The following is a 17,510-nucleotide window of genomic DNA, read 5'->3' as shown; positions in this document are numbered from 1 at the left end:
GGGGCCGTCTCTAGAACATCGACTTAGGCTGGTCTTCCGTATCAACGCCACGGATCGCCTTCCAAAGGAGAAGCCCTCCAAATGACAGTGTTGTTAGATCGTTAGGCCTGCCCAGTACAAGCCCAGCTGGCTTCTGTACTTGCAGAAGGAATTCCCTCTGCAAAGAATGCCCCGCCCACTTTTGTTGCCTAGGAAACGATTACCGTTCTTAGGACTTGGTTCTATGCCCGCTGCCTTTGCCAAGTCTTTCCTTATCCTCCCTTTTACGTATTGTACTGGGACAGTCTTGTGAGGACTCCCTGGATTCAGAGACATCTCCACAAGCGCTCCGGCTTCAGGGCTTAGTGAACCTAATTGCACAGAGAAGTGTGTCCGTAGGAGTAGTGGAGCGCAGCGCATCCGCGCATGCTCACAGACCGCGCGCGCAGCCAGCGAAGAACTGTTTCCGGCGCAACCGGAAGGCGGTGCAGCAGGTTCCGCCCCGGAAGAGGCGGTCCTAGACGCCCGCGGACCGGTACCATGGCGCGGTCTTGGAATAAGGTAGCGGGAACTGTCCTCTAGGCCATTGAAGAGAAGAGTCGTGGGGTCCCCATGGCGATGCTAAGGAGTCGTGGGGAGGGGAGAGCTTCGGTGGCGGGCTGGGTCGCGAGCGTACGGAGCGAAGGGTGCTTTGGTGGCGGGTTTGACTTCCTGGGACTCAAACTGGCGCCTCGCGCAGGCTCCACCCACGCCCGTCCGGCCCCGCTCCCGCGCTCTCCTGCTGTTGCTTCGCCTAACCCTGCTCTGGTCCCCGTGAGCCCGGCGTTTCAACCCTCGGAGAATGGGGTTGATCACAGTGATAAGCACCTACCCTACACTTGTCGACAGGGAGAGAGGGCCTCCTGGGAGCCATATGGCAGCTACACACTAGCCTTCATACTAGGGTCCGCCTCGGAGTTGTCCTCCCCCCAGATCCAAACTATTCCTGCCCCACTTAATCCTCCCAACAACCACGCGAGGCAGGAACTATTATTACCCCCGTGGCGTAGAGAAGTGATAACAGTACAAACAGCCCCGAACCCACTGCCGTCCAGTAGATTCCGGCTCCACAGCAACCTTGTCTGGGTTTCCGAAACGACTTAAATCTTGACGGGAACAGATAGCCCTTTTCTCCCTCAACTGCTGGTGAGTTTGAACCACTGACTTGTGGTTGGCGTCCCAGTGCCTCATACGCAGCGCCTCCAAGGTTCTTTAGTAATAATCACAGACTTTTTAAAAAGTTGTAATGGTTTCTAGGGCGAGGTGTGGTTCTAAGGAGCCAATCCGTCATTAAACCAGTTTCTGGAGTGTGAGGTAGACTAAAGCTTTACACTAATTGCCTAGTATACAGCTAATCAAGATTGGAATTTGAGCAACTGATTGTGACTCTTAATTCCCCAGTGGGAAATGGTGATTAAAATGTTTATAGATTGGCGAGAATGTTCCTCCCTGCTGTTCCTCTGGTTTCAGCTGCTGGGAAGTGGGTCACTTCAGTGGCGCAGCTGGTTGTGGCAGGTGGACTGAAAGCCACATTCCAAACAAAAACCTAAGTCATCAAGTCAGTGCCAACTCATAGCTCCCTGGGAGGCAGAGTAGAACTGCTCTTATGATTTTCCAAGACTACCAATCTTTTAGGGGAGTAGAAAGCCTCATTTTCCTATCTTAAAGCAGCTGGTAGTTTAGAACTACTGACCTAGTGGTTAGGAGCTCAGTTTGTAGCCCCTTATGCCATCAGGGCTCTATCATACATCCACCGTGTACTACTACTTCACAGAAATGACAGCTTACTGTGTTACCTAGTATCCTTGTATTTTAGTTTTGATTCTTAAGGTTATCAGAGAGGAGCCGGAGGTCTTATTGAGTCCATTTTTCTGCTTCCAGACAAGTTCTACACCATTAAATCCTTTGATCCATTTTTGGGATAATTGCTCTTGCTAAATGAGTTTTAGTCTTTCCTTAGAGTTTTCTGATTTAAAATAGATTCTTGGAAGAATATGTAATTAAATGCGTCAGCGCTTATTGGGCTCCACTAGGCTGGGCTTGAATTTAGTCCACAGGTGGGATTCAGATCTGCTCCCTGAGTTAATGCTGAAGTCGGAATGGCAGCAGCGACCTGGAGCATGCATCTCTTCTGACAAAACAGTGGTGTTGTTTTGTTTTTTAAAGAACGTGTTTCATCTTTGGAAAGCATAGGGGCTATAGGACAATTCTCCATAGGGAAAATTTGGACACCACATATATGTGCTTTATATACACCCACACACACATCACGTGTTCCCTGGACATCTGTCCCAAGTTTATGAGTGAGCTAAGCAGTGGACATGTCTCTTCTGTGTCTTGTCCTATTCCCATTACTAATATTTTTCTTAAGTGCTCTCTGGGGTATTATTTCTAGGCAGCTGTTGTGCTATGCATGGATGTGGGCTTTGCCATGAGTAACTCCTTTCCTGGGGAGGAGTCGCCATTTGAACAAGCCAAGAAGGTGATGAGCATGTTTGTGCAGCGACAGGTAAGTTTCAGATTGGCGTTGAGCATGCTTTTACTGCCTTTGGCCTGCATTCCACCTGCTAAAGCGAGCTTCTGGCCTGCTGAGCAGGACCGGCCTCCGTGTTTTGGGGTGCCTGGAGAGCTTTCTTACATAATCTCACACATGTAGAGCTGTCACTAAGAGTCTGGTGTTTGTCCCTTCCCCTCTTCTGACACATCCACTGGGTATTACAGTTATTATTAGCAACCTTGCAATATACGTAAGCTTTGAAAGTACCATCTCTGGAGCCAGTTGAATGGAGTTTGAATCCAAGTGCCTAGCTACTTACCCTGAGCAGTCCTTCGACATTGTGCCTATTCTACTTGTAGTAAACCACACCAACACTTCATGTCTTAAAATAACAGCTTTGTCTTTTGAATCCTTTCTAATAGTTCTGTGGGACAGCTGGACTCGGGTGGCTGGTAGTTTTCCCTGGACTTGTCATACAGGTGTAGTTAGACAGTGGCTGGGACTCGAGGCATCTGAAGATTCAACCAGGCTGGATGTCCAAGATGCCTCACTCGTGGCTGGTAGTCGATGCCTCTTGTCAGGGGTAAGCTCAGCTGGAGCCATCCACTGGAGATCACCTACATGTGGCCTCTCCTTGTGGTTTGACATTCTCAGTAGGGTGACTGGTTCTGAGAGAATGTGTCCCAAGAGTGAGCATTTTATGAGAGTTGTTTGAATGACTTCCCGTGAGCCAGCTTTAGAAGTCTCACACAGTGCCCTGGCCTGCTGTTGGTCCGCTCAAAATCAAGGGGGAGGTAGTGGAAACTGCTCTGGTTATAAGAGCCATACAGGGAGAGGAGGAACAGATAGATAGTGGTCATCCTGGAGACTGGCCACTGCAGTGGTTCCCTCTCCCAGGCATAAAATGGGAGAGAATCTTAGGACCTGTCAAATAGCAGGTTGAGAAATTAAAGAGTGACGATAGGCCAAGACAACTCTTCTCATTCCGTGGGCCAAGAAGCCCTCTGCTCTGTGTTCTTGGTGCCTCTGACTCTGCTGTCACCGCCTCTCCTTGTAGGGAAGAAATGTGCTGTGCTGGTGATATTTCTTGGTGATCATGAAAGTCCCCTGTTGCTGTTTGAGTTGGCCCACAGTACCCCCAGTGGAAGGGCGAAACTAACCTATCACCACCTTAGAGCCCTACCACCTGAGCTGCGTACAGACACGACTGGGGGTAGAAGAGCCCTAGCAAGCAATCTAGCTTCACTACCCTTGGAAAATTTAAACTTTGTTATAGTCATTTGAAATAGGCAAATTTCCCCCCTAATTATTCATCATTAGCATTTTCTTGAAAATTAGAATCTGATTTGGCTGGTCACCCAGACCAGTTACTACCCTCCCTACTCTACTACCCCTACCCTAGCTTGTGCTGTGAAGAATGGAACCTGACTTCACTGAAAAGGTCTTGCCCCTCAGGTCTGTGTCCATGCCAGCCAGTGTGCTGGGTTTGACAATATTCTATGGGATCCATTATAGGAAGGCCTGGCTGTCTTGCCCCCTTCAGATTGCGTGCGTGAAGGCTTCCGTTCTATGGAACATCATTCTCTGTCTCGTCCTCTTGTCCGCAGGTGTTTGCTGAGAGCAAGGATGAGATTGCTCTCGTGCTCTTTGGCACCGACGGCACCAAGAACGCCCTTGCCTGTGACGATCAGTATCAGAACATCACAGTGCACAGACACCTGATGCTGCCAGACTTTGATTTGCTGGACGACATCGAAAGTCAAATCCAAACAGGTTCTCAGCATGCTGATAGTATCCTTTTTCCGGCAGAGAAGACTTTTAAGAAATCACTTTTTGTTCTGGGGTAGGAGTGGGTCATAATCCAATTTGGGGAGGCTCTCTCAAATTCCTGGCTCTGAGTAGGGGATGTTTGTGGTTCTGAAGGTGTGCAGGTGGGTTGCCTGTTGGGATTGGATGTGAAATTAACCAGGTGAGTGTCTGGTCTTTAGGACTTTCGCTTACTACTGATCAGGATATTGATCAACTAGGAGGCATAGACGGGAAAAATACTAGGGCATCTACTCATTGATTATGTTTACTATAGTGATGGTTAGAAATGCTTAGAGGCAGAGGAAAATGTTCTTAGGGGATTATACCATTGGAATTCTTCATTTCTAGAGAGGGGATGCTTTTGTGCCAAAAATTTAATTGATATACAAACTCTTGAGGTTTCGGATTTCTTCCGCATATTGGTTAATTTTAAGGAGTCGTTTCTCTGACCACTATGTAGTGCCATCTCTGACCACCTGGAGGCACTGTTTTGCTGGGAATGACTTGCAGATGCTACCTTGTGGCTCATTTCATACTTAATACTCCCCCAAAAGTTGGTCCGTGATACTGTAAAATGAAATGATAATATTTGGCTAAATGAATGGAATGTATTGAGTTTCTTAGTTCTGCAAGGTGGCTGCAAGCAGTTTGTGGGAACATTTTACTATCTTTTAATGCTTTTCCCCTATGAACATTTTGAAGCCCCCTGGTAGGTATCAGATGCACGTATGTTGACAGGTGCTAATGGAATAAGTGTGGGACCCCGGCACTTGGACAAGCCCTTTGCGTCATCACATTGTCCAGGGCCCACGATGTCCAGCCCTGTGGACTTCACTGGGAGGAAATGTTGCTTGTCCTTGGAATACAGGGGCTGTGTGTTATCATTTTCTGCCTTAACTAGCTGAGTTCTGGACGCCCTCGTTGTGTGCATGGACGTGATTCAACAAGAAACTGTGTAAGTGCTTTAACTGAAGGGACCCGGGCTTTTCTGCGGGCACTGAAGGGGTGAGGCAATCGGTGTCCTGATTCATGGTTAGCCAAGCAGCAGGTTTGTGTGGCTAAAGGAACAAATTGACAGAGCCCCATGGCTCAGTTCAGCCTGTTTCTTTAAAAGCTTAATTTGTAAAAGAAAGGACTATAGTTGGTGGAGATTTCTCTTGGTGAAATAAATGTTTGGCTTATTCCAAGTCCTTTCCTATTTGAAGTAAGCTAATTACCAGGGTTTTATTTTTAATAGCAGCGGCATGATCTAGATTTAGTTGAAGTTCAGTGTGCTATAACTGGCCGGCCTCCTCCTGCACCGCTCATTTCATTGTACGGACATGCAGAAACATCGTTGCTGTTAGGGAAGCTCTCGCTAAAACACAACAAAACCACCACCACCCAAGCCTAAGTCATGATCATTTCTTACCCTGCAAAATGGCCCCTTGACTTCCGTGAGTGGAACCATCTCCAGGTGTTTGGGCAGTGAGCTATGAGACTGACTTTAGGGCATGTTGGTAGAGCTCCGGGTGGACATTCTGCCATAGTGCTCAGAAATTTCACCCAAGATACTAAAAGTAGGAGGTACAGCAGGGTTGGTTACTTGCTCAGTAGAACAGAACAGCAACCAGCAAAAGTCTAAATGCAGTAGTGTTTGTTACAGGTATCTATTGTATTTTTACACGAACTATGTGTTAAATCTTATTTGCAAACCACCCAGCCCTTTAGGTGTTAGTTTCCTATGCATGTTATATGTGGGTGCGCTATTTATGTGGACACTTTATTGGGGCAAAAGGTGTGTGGGGGGTTAGATTCCTTCCTGAGCCCCTCTCTGCTCAGTGACAATATAATTCAGAGAATGGTGTCTTAATGTGATCCCTCTCTTTTTTAGAGGAAAGAAGTTTGAGAAACGGCATATTGAAGTGTTCACTGACCTCAGCAGCCCGTTCAGCAAAGATCAGTTGGATGTCATAATTCATAACCTGAAGCAATCTGGCATCACTGTGCAGTTCTTGTAAGTTCCTAAGAGTTCTGTATGTACACACAGCATGTGACAAGGGCATAATTGCAGTGAGTGGGACACTTTTCTGCCCGAAGGTGGACACTGTGAGATGCCAGGACTCTGGGAACATTCACTGGCTACAGGGAGTGTGTGGGGGGCACTGTTCTGAGGCTTGGTGATACAGAAATGAATGGCAACAGAACACAGGGGAGTTAAGCTCAGTTTCTCACCATTTTGTTCACTGTCCTTGGGCTTAAAGAGCCAGGAATTCTTAGAATATTTTGAAGGACTGACTTCATCTCCTACCTCCACAGACTTTACTTGGACGATGACCAGATCAATAAATGAGAACTTTTCTTAAACAGGGAACTCTAGTCCTACAGTGGAGTGGAGTGGAGAGACCTACATTTGGGGTAGAGAGAATTTTCATCTTGAATATTTTCATTTACATATAAGTTCATGTTTATTTTGATTTTTTTCCCCCCAGAGAATAAAAATGTTTAGGAGCTCAGTATTTTAGAAGTACACACAGGTGAACTGTCATTTGCTAAGTTTGCCATGGAGGTCATAGCTGCCCTTTGTTTACACCAGGGAGGGACACTCCAATTCCTCATCAGCCCAAGGTCTGTGGTCCCCCACCAACCACCATTACTCCCATAAGGCTCAACTGTGCTGCTGGATCCAATGTACTTCTCTGCCGGACTCAGTGACAGCCATATTGCAGTCACCACGCTGAACTCGGAGTACTCACGATTTTAGGAACTCACTAGACAATTGACCACGTGAACACAATCCAGGATCAGAAAAAAATGAAGGATATAGAGTTTTTGTCAACAGCAGCATCTCTTCTTCAGCCAGCAGCCAAGTCTCTCTAGTCCTCAGTCTCTCAGCCCCTTGGCCTCTGCCTCCACCGGCGAGGAAGCCATCCCTGCCTCACAGCCCCATCGTCTCACTGCTTCTCTGCTCTGCCTCCTGGTCTTCTTCCCTCAGTTTGTGGTCTTGGGGAGGCATGGCCTCTGCTACCTCCGCCCCTGCATGAGGAGAGCATCTTGACCGTGTTCCCCAGTGATTCTTCTTCCTTGATGGTCTGGGGACGCCTTCCCTGCTTGCTTCCCAGAGGACCCATCTACCAGAGGAATAGCTTTGCTGGTGGCGTGGTTGACACCTCCATGGTGACTTAGTTCACACCCTCCCACCTTCATCCTGTCCTTGGGCTTACAGAACTCCCTCCACAGTGAGACTGTAACCAAACTCACTGCCGTCAGGTCAGTCACTCACAGAGACCCTGTAGGGCAGAGTCCAGCTGTCCTCCCCGTTTGCTGAAAAACGGTCAGTCTCATCTTTCACCCATGGAGCGGCTGGTGGGTTCGAAACACTGACCTGGAGGTTAGCAGCTCAATGTGAGGTTAGTAGCTCAATGTCTAACCTAATTGGCCACCAACGCTCCAGAACACAAAGTTAGAGGATAGAAATTACATAAGGCATTATGACTAGACCGGTCATATGAACTATATGGGTATACTTAGAAGTGAGGTGCTCAGATTTGGGATGGGAGGAGACAGGCTTTTCCAAATGTGTTAGCGTCCCCGTCCCCTGCAGCGAACTTGACTCTGCTCGTCAGGTACTTCCTTTCCTTCGCTATACCCGCTCTAACTGAAAGTTCTTTTCCCAACATGAACCCTTCCTGCTGCTTCTGAAACCGGTTTCTTCTTGTCCTGTGTTTGGTGACATCAGAGTGATGATAGAGGATGTTGAATTATTTAAGTCTTTTGTGGACACTCGGTTTTCAAGTTGAAGGCTCTACCGAGAAGCCACTAGCCCAGCGGGGTGAGCCTCGGGCGCCTTCAGAATCCCTCGGTGGGGAGAGAGGCCCTCTCTTGCATGTATGTCCCTGCTAGGCCTTCTGACAGGGCCTCTCCTTTCTGCAGAGCTGTAGGAAAATGGTTCGGAATAGCCCATCCAACTGGACCCTGTTAAGCTCGGTACTTCAGAGAAATGAAGGGCTTTAAAAAGAGACTTCTCTTACTGAGGTGGGGTTTCCTCAGCACTTCAGACCCTCAGCTGGAGCTTCTGCTCCCTCTCCGTAGTCTCAGGACGCCTTCCCATGATTGGAGCATGCTGCCCTTCTGTCAGTGTTAGTTTCAAGGACTACTGTAAGGCGCTGAAGAAGACACCTTGGTCTTCCTTCGCCTGCTGTGTGACCATGTGTAATCTGTCCCTGGATCCTGATCCGCCCTCCTGTGTGGCACACCTCCAGCATGCCGACCACTTGTTGGTCTCCTTGTTGTAGGCAAACAATCTAACGGATGCCAAATTGTTCTCCAAGTTCTCCAAGTAATACTGGCAGTCCCACGAAGGGCCGTGTTCTCAGCGGGCTTGTTCCTCGCACATGGATCTTCATTTCACCTCCCGATGACTGAGGACGTGCAACTCTGTTCTGTGTGGTGAGAGGAAAGCTGTGTACATCCTTCTCTCACGATAGCCTACTGGCACTTTCCGTTTTTCTTTTAATAAATCACTTTATTGGGCCTCATTCAACTCATCACTATCCGTACATCAGTTGAGTAAAGCACCCTTATACATTCATTGCCCTCATCATTCTCAAAATTCACCTTCCACTTGACTTCGTGGAATCAGCTCATTTTCCTTTTTTCCCTCCTCCTCTCTCCCCGCTCTCCCCTCCCTCATGAACCCTTAATAACTTATAAATTATTACTCTATCCTATCTTACACTGCCCGGCTTCTCCCCTCACCCACTTTCCTGTTGCCCACCCCCCAGAGGAGGTTACATGTAGATCCCCGAGATCGGGTCCCTGGCAGTTTCCTTTTTCATGCCTGTCTGCTCTTGTTCCTGGTGGTTGCTGTGGAGACAGCTTGAACTGAGGCAGTATGCCACCCCCTGCTCTTTGGAGCTCCGTGTCTGGTGTGTGCTGAAGGTGATGGAAATGGGCCAGGCTCCGTACCAACCCCACCCAGTCTGGATATCAGGAGTCAGCTCCCACTCAGGATGAGGCCACGTGTCCCAGAGCACAACTGTGCATGGCAGTGGCTTCCCAGGACTAGAACTGCAGAAGGAGCTTCCCCAGCCCTTCCTGCCAGGGCACCTCAGGGTGAACTTGAACTACCACCTCTGCAGTTGGCAGCTGAGCGTGTAGGATGTTCAGAAGAAATGTAAATGGAAGACCTTCTTAGCAAGTGAAGTAGTGGAGAAATCATATCCAGAAATGGAGAAATCGCCTTGCGAATAACCGTCCATGTAAAGGTGGCCAACCAGGTACTTTTGGTGTACTGAAATCAGTGCTGAATTTAGCCTGAAAGGTTTTCAGGGGCAAAGTAGGGAAGGTGACACATTTGAAAGCACCTGGCACTCACATCAGAGGACAGTGCTTTTATTGTCAGGTTTTAGTGTGTGGCTTTTACAAGATAATTTCATCTCTACAGAGAATTGAGATGCAAACCCCTGTCCACCTAATATGCAAGGATTAAGTGAGATTGCCTACCTGAAAACATTTCTAAAGTGCCATATATAATGATGCTGTACTACAGAGCTGTTTTATTTTTTAATTTCAGTATTGATTATGGATTATTCCCATGACTGGTAATCTCAATTTAGTTCTAGTCTCATTTCAGCCAAACACTGGAGCGAGACACAAAAGTGAAACTGGGCTTTCCCCCTTTCTAGCAACTAACTGACAGCTGCACAGGCATTCTGTACCCACAGCAATCAAGGTCCTTTGGGTTTAAGCATTTCGCACACGCTGTCACTGAGTCGTTGAACGATGACCTTCAAGGATCGCAGCAGATGGGTGTTTATTTACTTAGTTTGTCTGCTGAGAAGAGCACTCAGTCTTCTTAGAGGCGTCCTTTCCTGAAATCTAAACTGACAGCTCAGGTGAGGGCGGTCATCTTTCGGGAGAGCTTACCCAAAGCCAGGTTCAACAAGTGGTAGGACATCCGGCCTACCTAGTGTGGACGCGCGCGCGCGCGTGCGTGTGTGTATGTGTTGCGCTATTTGAGTGTTAAGGGTGCTGCCTCAGTGGAGTTGGACAAGATGGAGCTTGATTGCTCAGAGGCCAGGTGGAGGAAGCTAGCCTGGGAGAGTGAAGCAACATAACGACTAGGTAAGGTGAGATGAGACAGGCACCACCATAGGAGACCTGGCTACAGTAGTCCAGTGCCATTTGCCAGCCTAGAAAGCTGAAGCTCATGGAGGTTGACTGGCAGGCCTGTTTTCACTTAGCTAATGAGTGACCCCTGCTGCTTTGACATGAGAATGTATCCCCCACACTCAGCAGTTCTTAACCCATGGGTCACGACCCCCTTGGGGTTGAACAATTCTTTCACAGATGTCCCCGATTCTTAAAGTAGCAGAATTACAGTTAGGAAGTAGCAACAAAAAAAGTGGAGAACCACTGCTCTGAACTATTGCTGATCCTTTGTTGATAGTTTGCCCTTCTCGGTGGAGAAGGAAGCTGGAGCTGGGGACAGAGGAGACAGCAGCTTGAACTCGGACCACAACAGACCCGCCTTTCCTCCAAAAGGAATGACGGAGCAGCAAAAGGAAGGCATTAAGGTGGTGAAACAGGTGATGCTGGCTTTAGAAGGTGAAGATGGGCTGGACGAAATCTATTCCTTCAGGTAAGACGGAACACGTGGCTCAGCACTTCTCAGTCGCTTCCACGTCCATTTCTCTCTAGACCCAGGCTCTCACTAACGTTGTCTGGGGCACTCCTTTGACTTAGCAGTTAATACTGAGTCTCTTAAAGAAATGCTGCGTCAGCCCTTCTCTCCTGCCTGGGAGACATCGGTGGGCTTGGAGGAACATATCGCACTTCCCCCCAGGACTTCTGTCAGTGAAGTGTGGGAATAGACAGGCACCCAAGGTCATTTAACAAAGCCAGTTTAAAAGTTGGCTTTTTATTTTTACAAATTGAGGTCTGTGGCAAGTGTGTCCACTCCATTTCCAATAGCTCTGCTCCCTTTGTGTCTCGGTGTCACATTTTGGTTGTTCTCACACGATTTCACGTGTGCTGGTATTGCTGTTGTATACTTAGTAGACTACAGTGTCCTATAAACATAACTTTGTATGCACTGGAAACCAAAAAATGCTCGTGACTCAGTTCATTGCAATAGTCACTTTATTGTGCTGGCCTGAAAGCAATCCCACAATGTCCCAAGGTCTGCTTGTGGGAGATTTCCTCTTTTATGATGAACTTGGGACTCATTTCTTGGACCCTTCCTTCTCATATACCTATAAGAAAATGTGCTTGATTTTTAAAAGTGATAATCATATTTTGGGGCTCTAATATCCTTTTATACTTTGGTTTAGGTTTTAGAGATCACAAATAATAAAAATGTAGCTTAAACAAAACACCTTTTCCTCATAGACTGCCTTGGTCAATTAAAAACAAACAAAACCCACCACCCTACCCTCGGAATGGAAAGAATTCCTAGCCTGCTTATTTCAGGTTGGTGTTGTAAAGGCAGAATTAGGTAGGAAATCTGAAAGCCTTGAAGTACCACTTAAATATACAATGAGCTTTATTAAGCGTCCCAGTTAGAGACCATCCCCTTCCCAGGTTATCTCTGGCGAGGACGGCCTGTGCATTCATTTTGAGACTGCCAGAGAGCATGCGCTGGGGAACCTGCTTTGGTGAAAGCTGCAGCCCTGAGCGGGCAGTGGGACTGGTGCCGCTTCAGATCCGGAGGGTGTTGTCCGTTGATGCTCGTGAGTCAATTCAACTCACCAGTAAATCCAGTGCAGCTTCAAGCATACTTCTTGAAGTACGATTTCAATGATTAGAACCTTTTTGAGTAGCTATCGTGGCATAGGGGGTTATTTGTTGAACTGCTAACTACAAGGTCAGCAGTTCTAAACCACCAGGGGCTCTGGGAGAAGAGAGACATTCTACTCCCATAGGGTCACTGTGAGTCAGAATGGATTCGATGGCAGTGAGTTAGTGTTTGTTCGTTTCTCGTTTGAGTATATATCTGTTCTAGTTTGTGTTTTGGAAATGGAATTTTAATTTTATAAGGAGCTACCAAAGCCAAGGGCTCAATGAGAAATACTATAAAATGTTGCTTTTCAATGCTGCAACGATGTGTCTCGAAGTTATTTCTCTTTCAAATTTGTACATGACTTAAGCTAATGTGAGATTATAAACCTTAAAGAAACTTATTAACTGTGATATAACCATGTATTGACTGATAGTAAAAATCATAGGCCAATACAAATTACTCTTAGAAGCTTGTTTCTTTCTATAGTATCTCAACCAAACCCACCACCATTGAGTTGTTGCTGAATCAGAGAGACCCTATAGGACAGGGTGCAATTGCCCTGTGAGGTTCTGACACTGCAATTGTTCACAGAAGTAGAAAGGCCCCAACTTTCTCCTGAGGAGTGACTGGTGGTTTCGAACTGCAGACCTGGCAGATCACAACCCACCATGTAACCACTGTGCCACCAGGGCTCCCATGCATGTCATAAAAATAGCTACATTATGGCGAAGAAAGCTGATGGTGCCCCGCTATCAAAAGAGATAGTGTCTGGTGTCTTAAAGGCATGAAGGTGAACAAGTGGCCATCTAGCTCAGAAGCAAAAAAACCCACATGGAAGAAGCAAACCAGCCAGTGTGATCACGAGGTGCCAAAGGGACCAGGTATAAGGCATCATGCACACACAAAAAAGATATATATATATGTGTGTGTGTGTGTGTGTGTATGTATATATGTGTATATATACCATATTGAATGAAGGGGGAAGTGCAGAGTGGAGACCCAAGACCCAAGTGTCGGCCACTGGAGATCCCCTCATAGAGGGGTTTAGGAGAGGAGATGGGTCAGTCAGGGTGTGAGGTAGTACCTATGAACACAGCTTTCCCCCAGATCCTGGATGCTTCCTCCCCGCAACTACCATGATCCGAATTCTAACTTGCAGGACTGGATAGGGCAGAGGTTGTACACTGGTGCATACGGGGGCTGGAGGCACAGGGAATCCAGGGTGGATGATACATTCAGGACCAAGGGTGTGAGGGGCGATGGTGGGAGAGTGGAGGGTGAGTGGGTTGGAAAGGGGGAACTGATTAAAAGGATCCACATGTGACCTCCTCCCTGGGAGATGGACGGCAGAGAAGGGGGGGAAGGGAGATTCAGATAGGGCAAGATATGACAAAATAACAGTGTATAAATTACCAAGGGCACATGAGGGAGGGGTGAGTGGGGAGAGAGGGGAAAAAAAAAGAGGACCTGATGCAAAGGGCTTAAGTGGAGAGCAAATGCTATGAGAATGATTGGGGCAGGGAATGTGCGGATGTGCTTTATACAACTGATGTATGTATAGGTATGGATTGTGGTAAGAGTTGTATGAGCCCCTAATAAAATGTAAAAAAAGAAAAGAGAAAGAAAAAAAAAGAAAATTATTAGGGCAAAGAATGTACAGATGTGCTTTATACAATTGATGTATGTATATGTATGGATTGTGATAAGAGTTGTATGAGCCCCTAATAAAATGTTTAAAAAAAAAAAGAATGATGAGACAATGAATGTATAAATGTGCTTTACATAATTGATGCATGTATGGATTGTGATAAGCGTTGTATGAGCCCCTAATAAAGTGATTTTTTAAATATACAAAAATAAAACCAGCTACATTTATAAGTATTGTCCTAGCAGTTGTAGCTACTTTAATTTTAAGTCTGCTCTGATGGTGGGCAAGAACTATCCTGCCCAGTATTTTAGCCGTAAGCTACACGTCACTATTTAGATTAAATCTAATTAAAACGGAATAGATAAACAGTTTAGCCCCTTAGTTATAGTAGCTACATTTCAAGTGCCCATGGCCACAGGTGGCTTGTAGCTTACCATATTGAACAAGCATGGTTAGAAGCAGAGCAGTTTTATTGTTGCAGAAAATTGTTACCTGACTTGTACTTGGGAAATTCAAAGGTACCGTAGAAGTGACTCAGTTGTTCTTGGATGTGACACAATGAGCTCCCTCAGAAACAGAATGCAGACCTGCTGGTGGCTTTAGACCTGAAGGCTACTTGGGCTGGTCATGTTGTCTGAGGTTGTGGACCTGGTTCCGAGCCAGCCTGCCTGCAGAAAGTCAAAGCCAGTATGCACTGTGCACTTTGGGAGAATACCTGCTAGTGCTGCAACATCGGTCTGGAAATTGAGAGCTCGGGGGCCTCTCTGGATAACACCAGGCCGCTCTCTTGTCCTCATTGTAGAACCCCTCTCAGTTTGTACCAAGGGGAGAAACCAGCGAGTCTAGATGGCGTGCTGGGAGTGTGGCTTGTCATTAGCTCTTGTGTTCCTTATTCCAGTGAAGCTCACAAATTCTGTCTTATCTTCTCTAGTCTTGATTGTGCTTGGTTAGAGCCCAGATTTTTTTTCTTACCTTAAAAGACTTGGAGTTTATTAAATTTCAGCTTAGATAAAGATGCTGAATGCCGATTCAAAGAAATGTCTGCTTCTGTGTTGAAATCCTTCTTCCAATTAGAGCATTTCCTTTTATCAGGAGCAAGAGCTAATAACCAAGCAGCTTCCCTTTTATCTAATAAGCCAAACCAAGTCCAGTCAAAGTCATTCATCTCAAAATGACCTGCAAGTAAGAAGTTAGGAGTGGTATTGCCCTTGTGACTCTCAGTAAAGGGGCCCCGGCAGGGCAGTTGCTCACTGTTCAAACCCACCAGCCGTTCCAAGGGGACAGAGGAGCCTTTCTACTCCTGGGCCTGTGCACGAGCCCTGACAGCCCTCGGCAGCGAGCTGTCTCTCTGAGTCAGAAGCAGCTCGGTGATGATGGGAGGCTTGGGTTGGGGAGCCAGTGGCTGCATACCTTGAGCCAGTGTCTTAGCCAGTCCCAAGCAGTTACCAGGTGAGAGACATCAGGCAAAGTCACTGCACTGGAGCAGAATGGAAACTGGGCTTGGTTCACATGTTTCGTTTTAACTGGACTATTAGTTCCTCGGGTGGAGCTCAAGTAAAAAAAAAGAAAAAGATTTGATCGTCTTCAGAGTTGATCAAGTGAAGTAGCACTCTCTACATCGTGTTTCCTTTCTTTTCCCCAGTATGAAATCTTCTAAAGTTACAGGCCCAGCAGCTCAGGCTAAGTGCCAGCTTCCTGCCCACCACGAGGACGGCACTGTGACTGCAGAGAGAAATCAGGAGAAAACAACTCAGGACTACACTTGCTCTTAGCCAAAAGGCCGAGAAGCATTACAAGTCAGGAATAAATGGGAGAAAGTGATACCTTAGAGCAAAATTACTAGAAATCCTCTTGAAATAATCAAAAAGCATCGCCACCAGAACCAGAGGAGCGCTCACACTAGTTAATTGGACCTTGCGACAACCGGGAAATCTGGAATTTCCTACAAGCACAGAAATGCCTGCGGCCTGAGGCCTACCTGGATGTGAGCAATAGATTTGAAGTGCTTTAAAAAGCAGTTTTCAAGAGACTCAGGCTCATGGACATAAGGAAGCAGTGGTGACAACGTCAAGACACGTGGACAAGTTGTCAGGATGATACCGAACTCTTCATGAGGCCAACCAACATCCTCTGTGGTCTCCTTGTGAAGGTGCCCCCCCGCAGCCTCCTGGGGTCCAAACGGGAGGGGCCCATGTGGGTCTTCCTTGCACAGACTGGACCAACATCTCACGTGCTGTGGACCAGCTGCAGGCCACACCCTGCCTGTTCAGGATCCTCAAGAGTCTGGATGGGGCCTGTGGACCTTAAGTCCTCCATGGTCATCTTCATTCCCCTGTCCTGTGTTTCTCCCAGAAATCCCCATACCCAGCCACTCTGTTTACCTCTGACTGCTTCAAACTAACCCAGGTGAAATCACTGGTCTGGTGGAGGTGCCTGGTGGCTTAGTTGTTAGCAGTTCAAAAGCAACAGCTGCTTTGAAGGAAAATGATGAGGCTTTCTACTCCTAAAAGGTGCGTGTCAGAAACCCAAAAGGGCAATTCTTCCCTGTCTTATTGAGTCATAATTGACTCAGTGGCAGCTAGTATAGAGTGCTTCATGCCCATAAAAACTTTTGCTTCTAAGGAACATTCTGGGTCTACTTGTTCCAAGCCAAATTTGTTCATTCTTCTGGCAGTTTATGGTGTATTTAATATTCTTTGCCAACACAATAATTCAAAACATCACTATCTTGATCGCTTGTATTCATTGTCCAGCTTTCACATGCATATGAGACCATTGAAGATACCATGGCTCAGGCCAAGAACCCCTTTGTCCTCACAAACATATTTACTTAAGAGAGTTGGTGTGTCTAGTGAATCGTAGAGTTTTGAGTAGCGCTGCCATAGGTTGGTACCTATCCTTGGCTGCCCTGCAGCAGGAGTTCATGTCCTCAGGTCTGCTTGCCAGGGAGTTGGTGAACCTTCAGTGTTAAGAGCAAACTCATTTATGAATGTGCTTTCATTATAGCCTCTTCTTTAAAAATCATTTTATTGGGGGCTCGTACAACTCTTATCACAATCCATGTATCATTTGAGTCAGGCAGGTTTGTACATATGTTGCCCTTTCAGGGTAGCCTGCCCCTAACAAATCATTACAGGTCCGATAGGCGCAATTGTACAGCAATAATAAGTAAAGATTATAGTAAAGACATAGAGGATAGAAGAGATAGAAGAGAGATTGAAATAATGGAGTCAGACACATTTCATGGTAGCATGCTCACCTCAGCACCTCTTGGTGGTACAGGGCAAGTGAGAGAGCAGGAGCGAGATTTATTGCTATCCAAGTCTTATATATCTTTTGGGGATGCGCAGGCTCCCTAATACAGGTAAAGACATACGTCACAGGAAAGGATCGTCTTATAGGTAGTACAGTAATGAGAGGGGGGACAATCTAGGGCTATGCACGCATCAAGAAGGGGAGGGATTGGGGTATACATGTGACAAGATGAGAAGATTCTAGATTCAGGATGGCAGTCTACCTTTGATGTCACTGAGCAGGTTTGACCTCTTCTCTGGCTCTCCATGGAAACATCAGTAGGGTGGGAACCCCACCTACAGTGGACCAGACTGATGACTGAAGCCTTCTGAGAGAAGCAATCCATTGTCCTAACAACAGGGAGTGGTCTCCACCTGTGGTGGGACCAGACACTAGTCTGAAGGCTGAATGCTTCTGACCTCCCGCCATGTGCTGGCAAATAGCCTCTAATGCCTGGCATATCTATGGGGGAGACAATGCTA

At 46.8% G+C, this 17,510-nt stretch overlaps 1 protein-coding gene across 2 annotated transcripts in view; it reads left to right on the top strand.

Moving 5' to 3' along the window:
- Positions 1–460: 460 nt before the first annotated feature.
- The window catches only part of XRCC5 (X-ray repair cross complementing 5), an 89,310-nt gene continuing 72,260 nt past the window's right edge, over positions 461–17,510 (top strand). Inside the window, exons 1-6 of one of the 2 annotated variants that reach the window (XM_075529342.1) lie at positions 461–540; positions 2,414–2,527; positions 4,123–4,306; positions 5,231–5,279; positions 6,198–6,320; positions 10,755–10,946. In XM_075529342.1, the coding sequence (XP_075385457.1) occupies positions 520–540; positions 2,414–2,527; positions 4,123–4,306; positions 5,231–5,279; positions 6,198–6,320; positions 10,755–10,946 (683 nt within the window). In that variant the 5' untranslated portion in view covers positions 461–519. Of the gene's footprint in view, positions 541–1,032; positions 1,165–2,413; positions 2,528–4,122; positions 4,307–5,230; positions 5,280–6,197; positions 6,321–10,754; positions 10,947–17,510 lie in introns of those variants that run through there. The other variant, XM_075529343.1, reaches the window with a different exon arrangement.

The sequence above is a fragment of the Tenrec ecaudatus genome, chromosome 13 (genome assembly GCF_050624435.1).
Source record: "Tenrec ecaudatus isolate mTenEca1 chromosome 13, mTenEca1.hap1, whole genome shotgun sequence".
NCBI lineage: Eukaryota > Metazoa > Chordata > Mammalia > Afrosoricida > Tenrecidae > Tenrec > Tenrec ecaudatus.
This window is presented reverse-complemented; position numbering and strand designations above follow the sequence as displayed.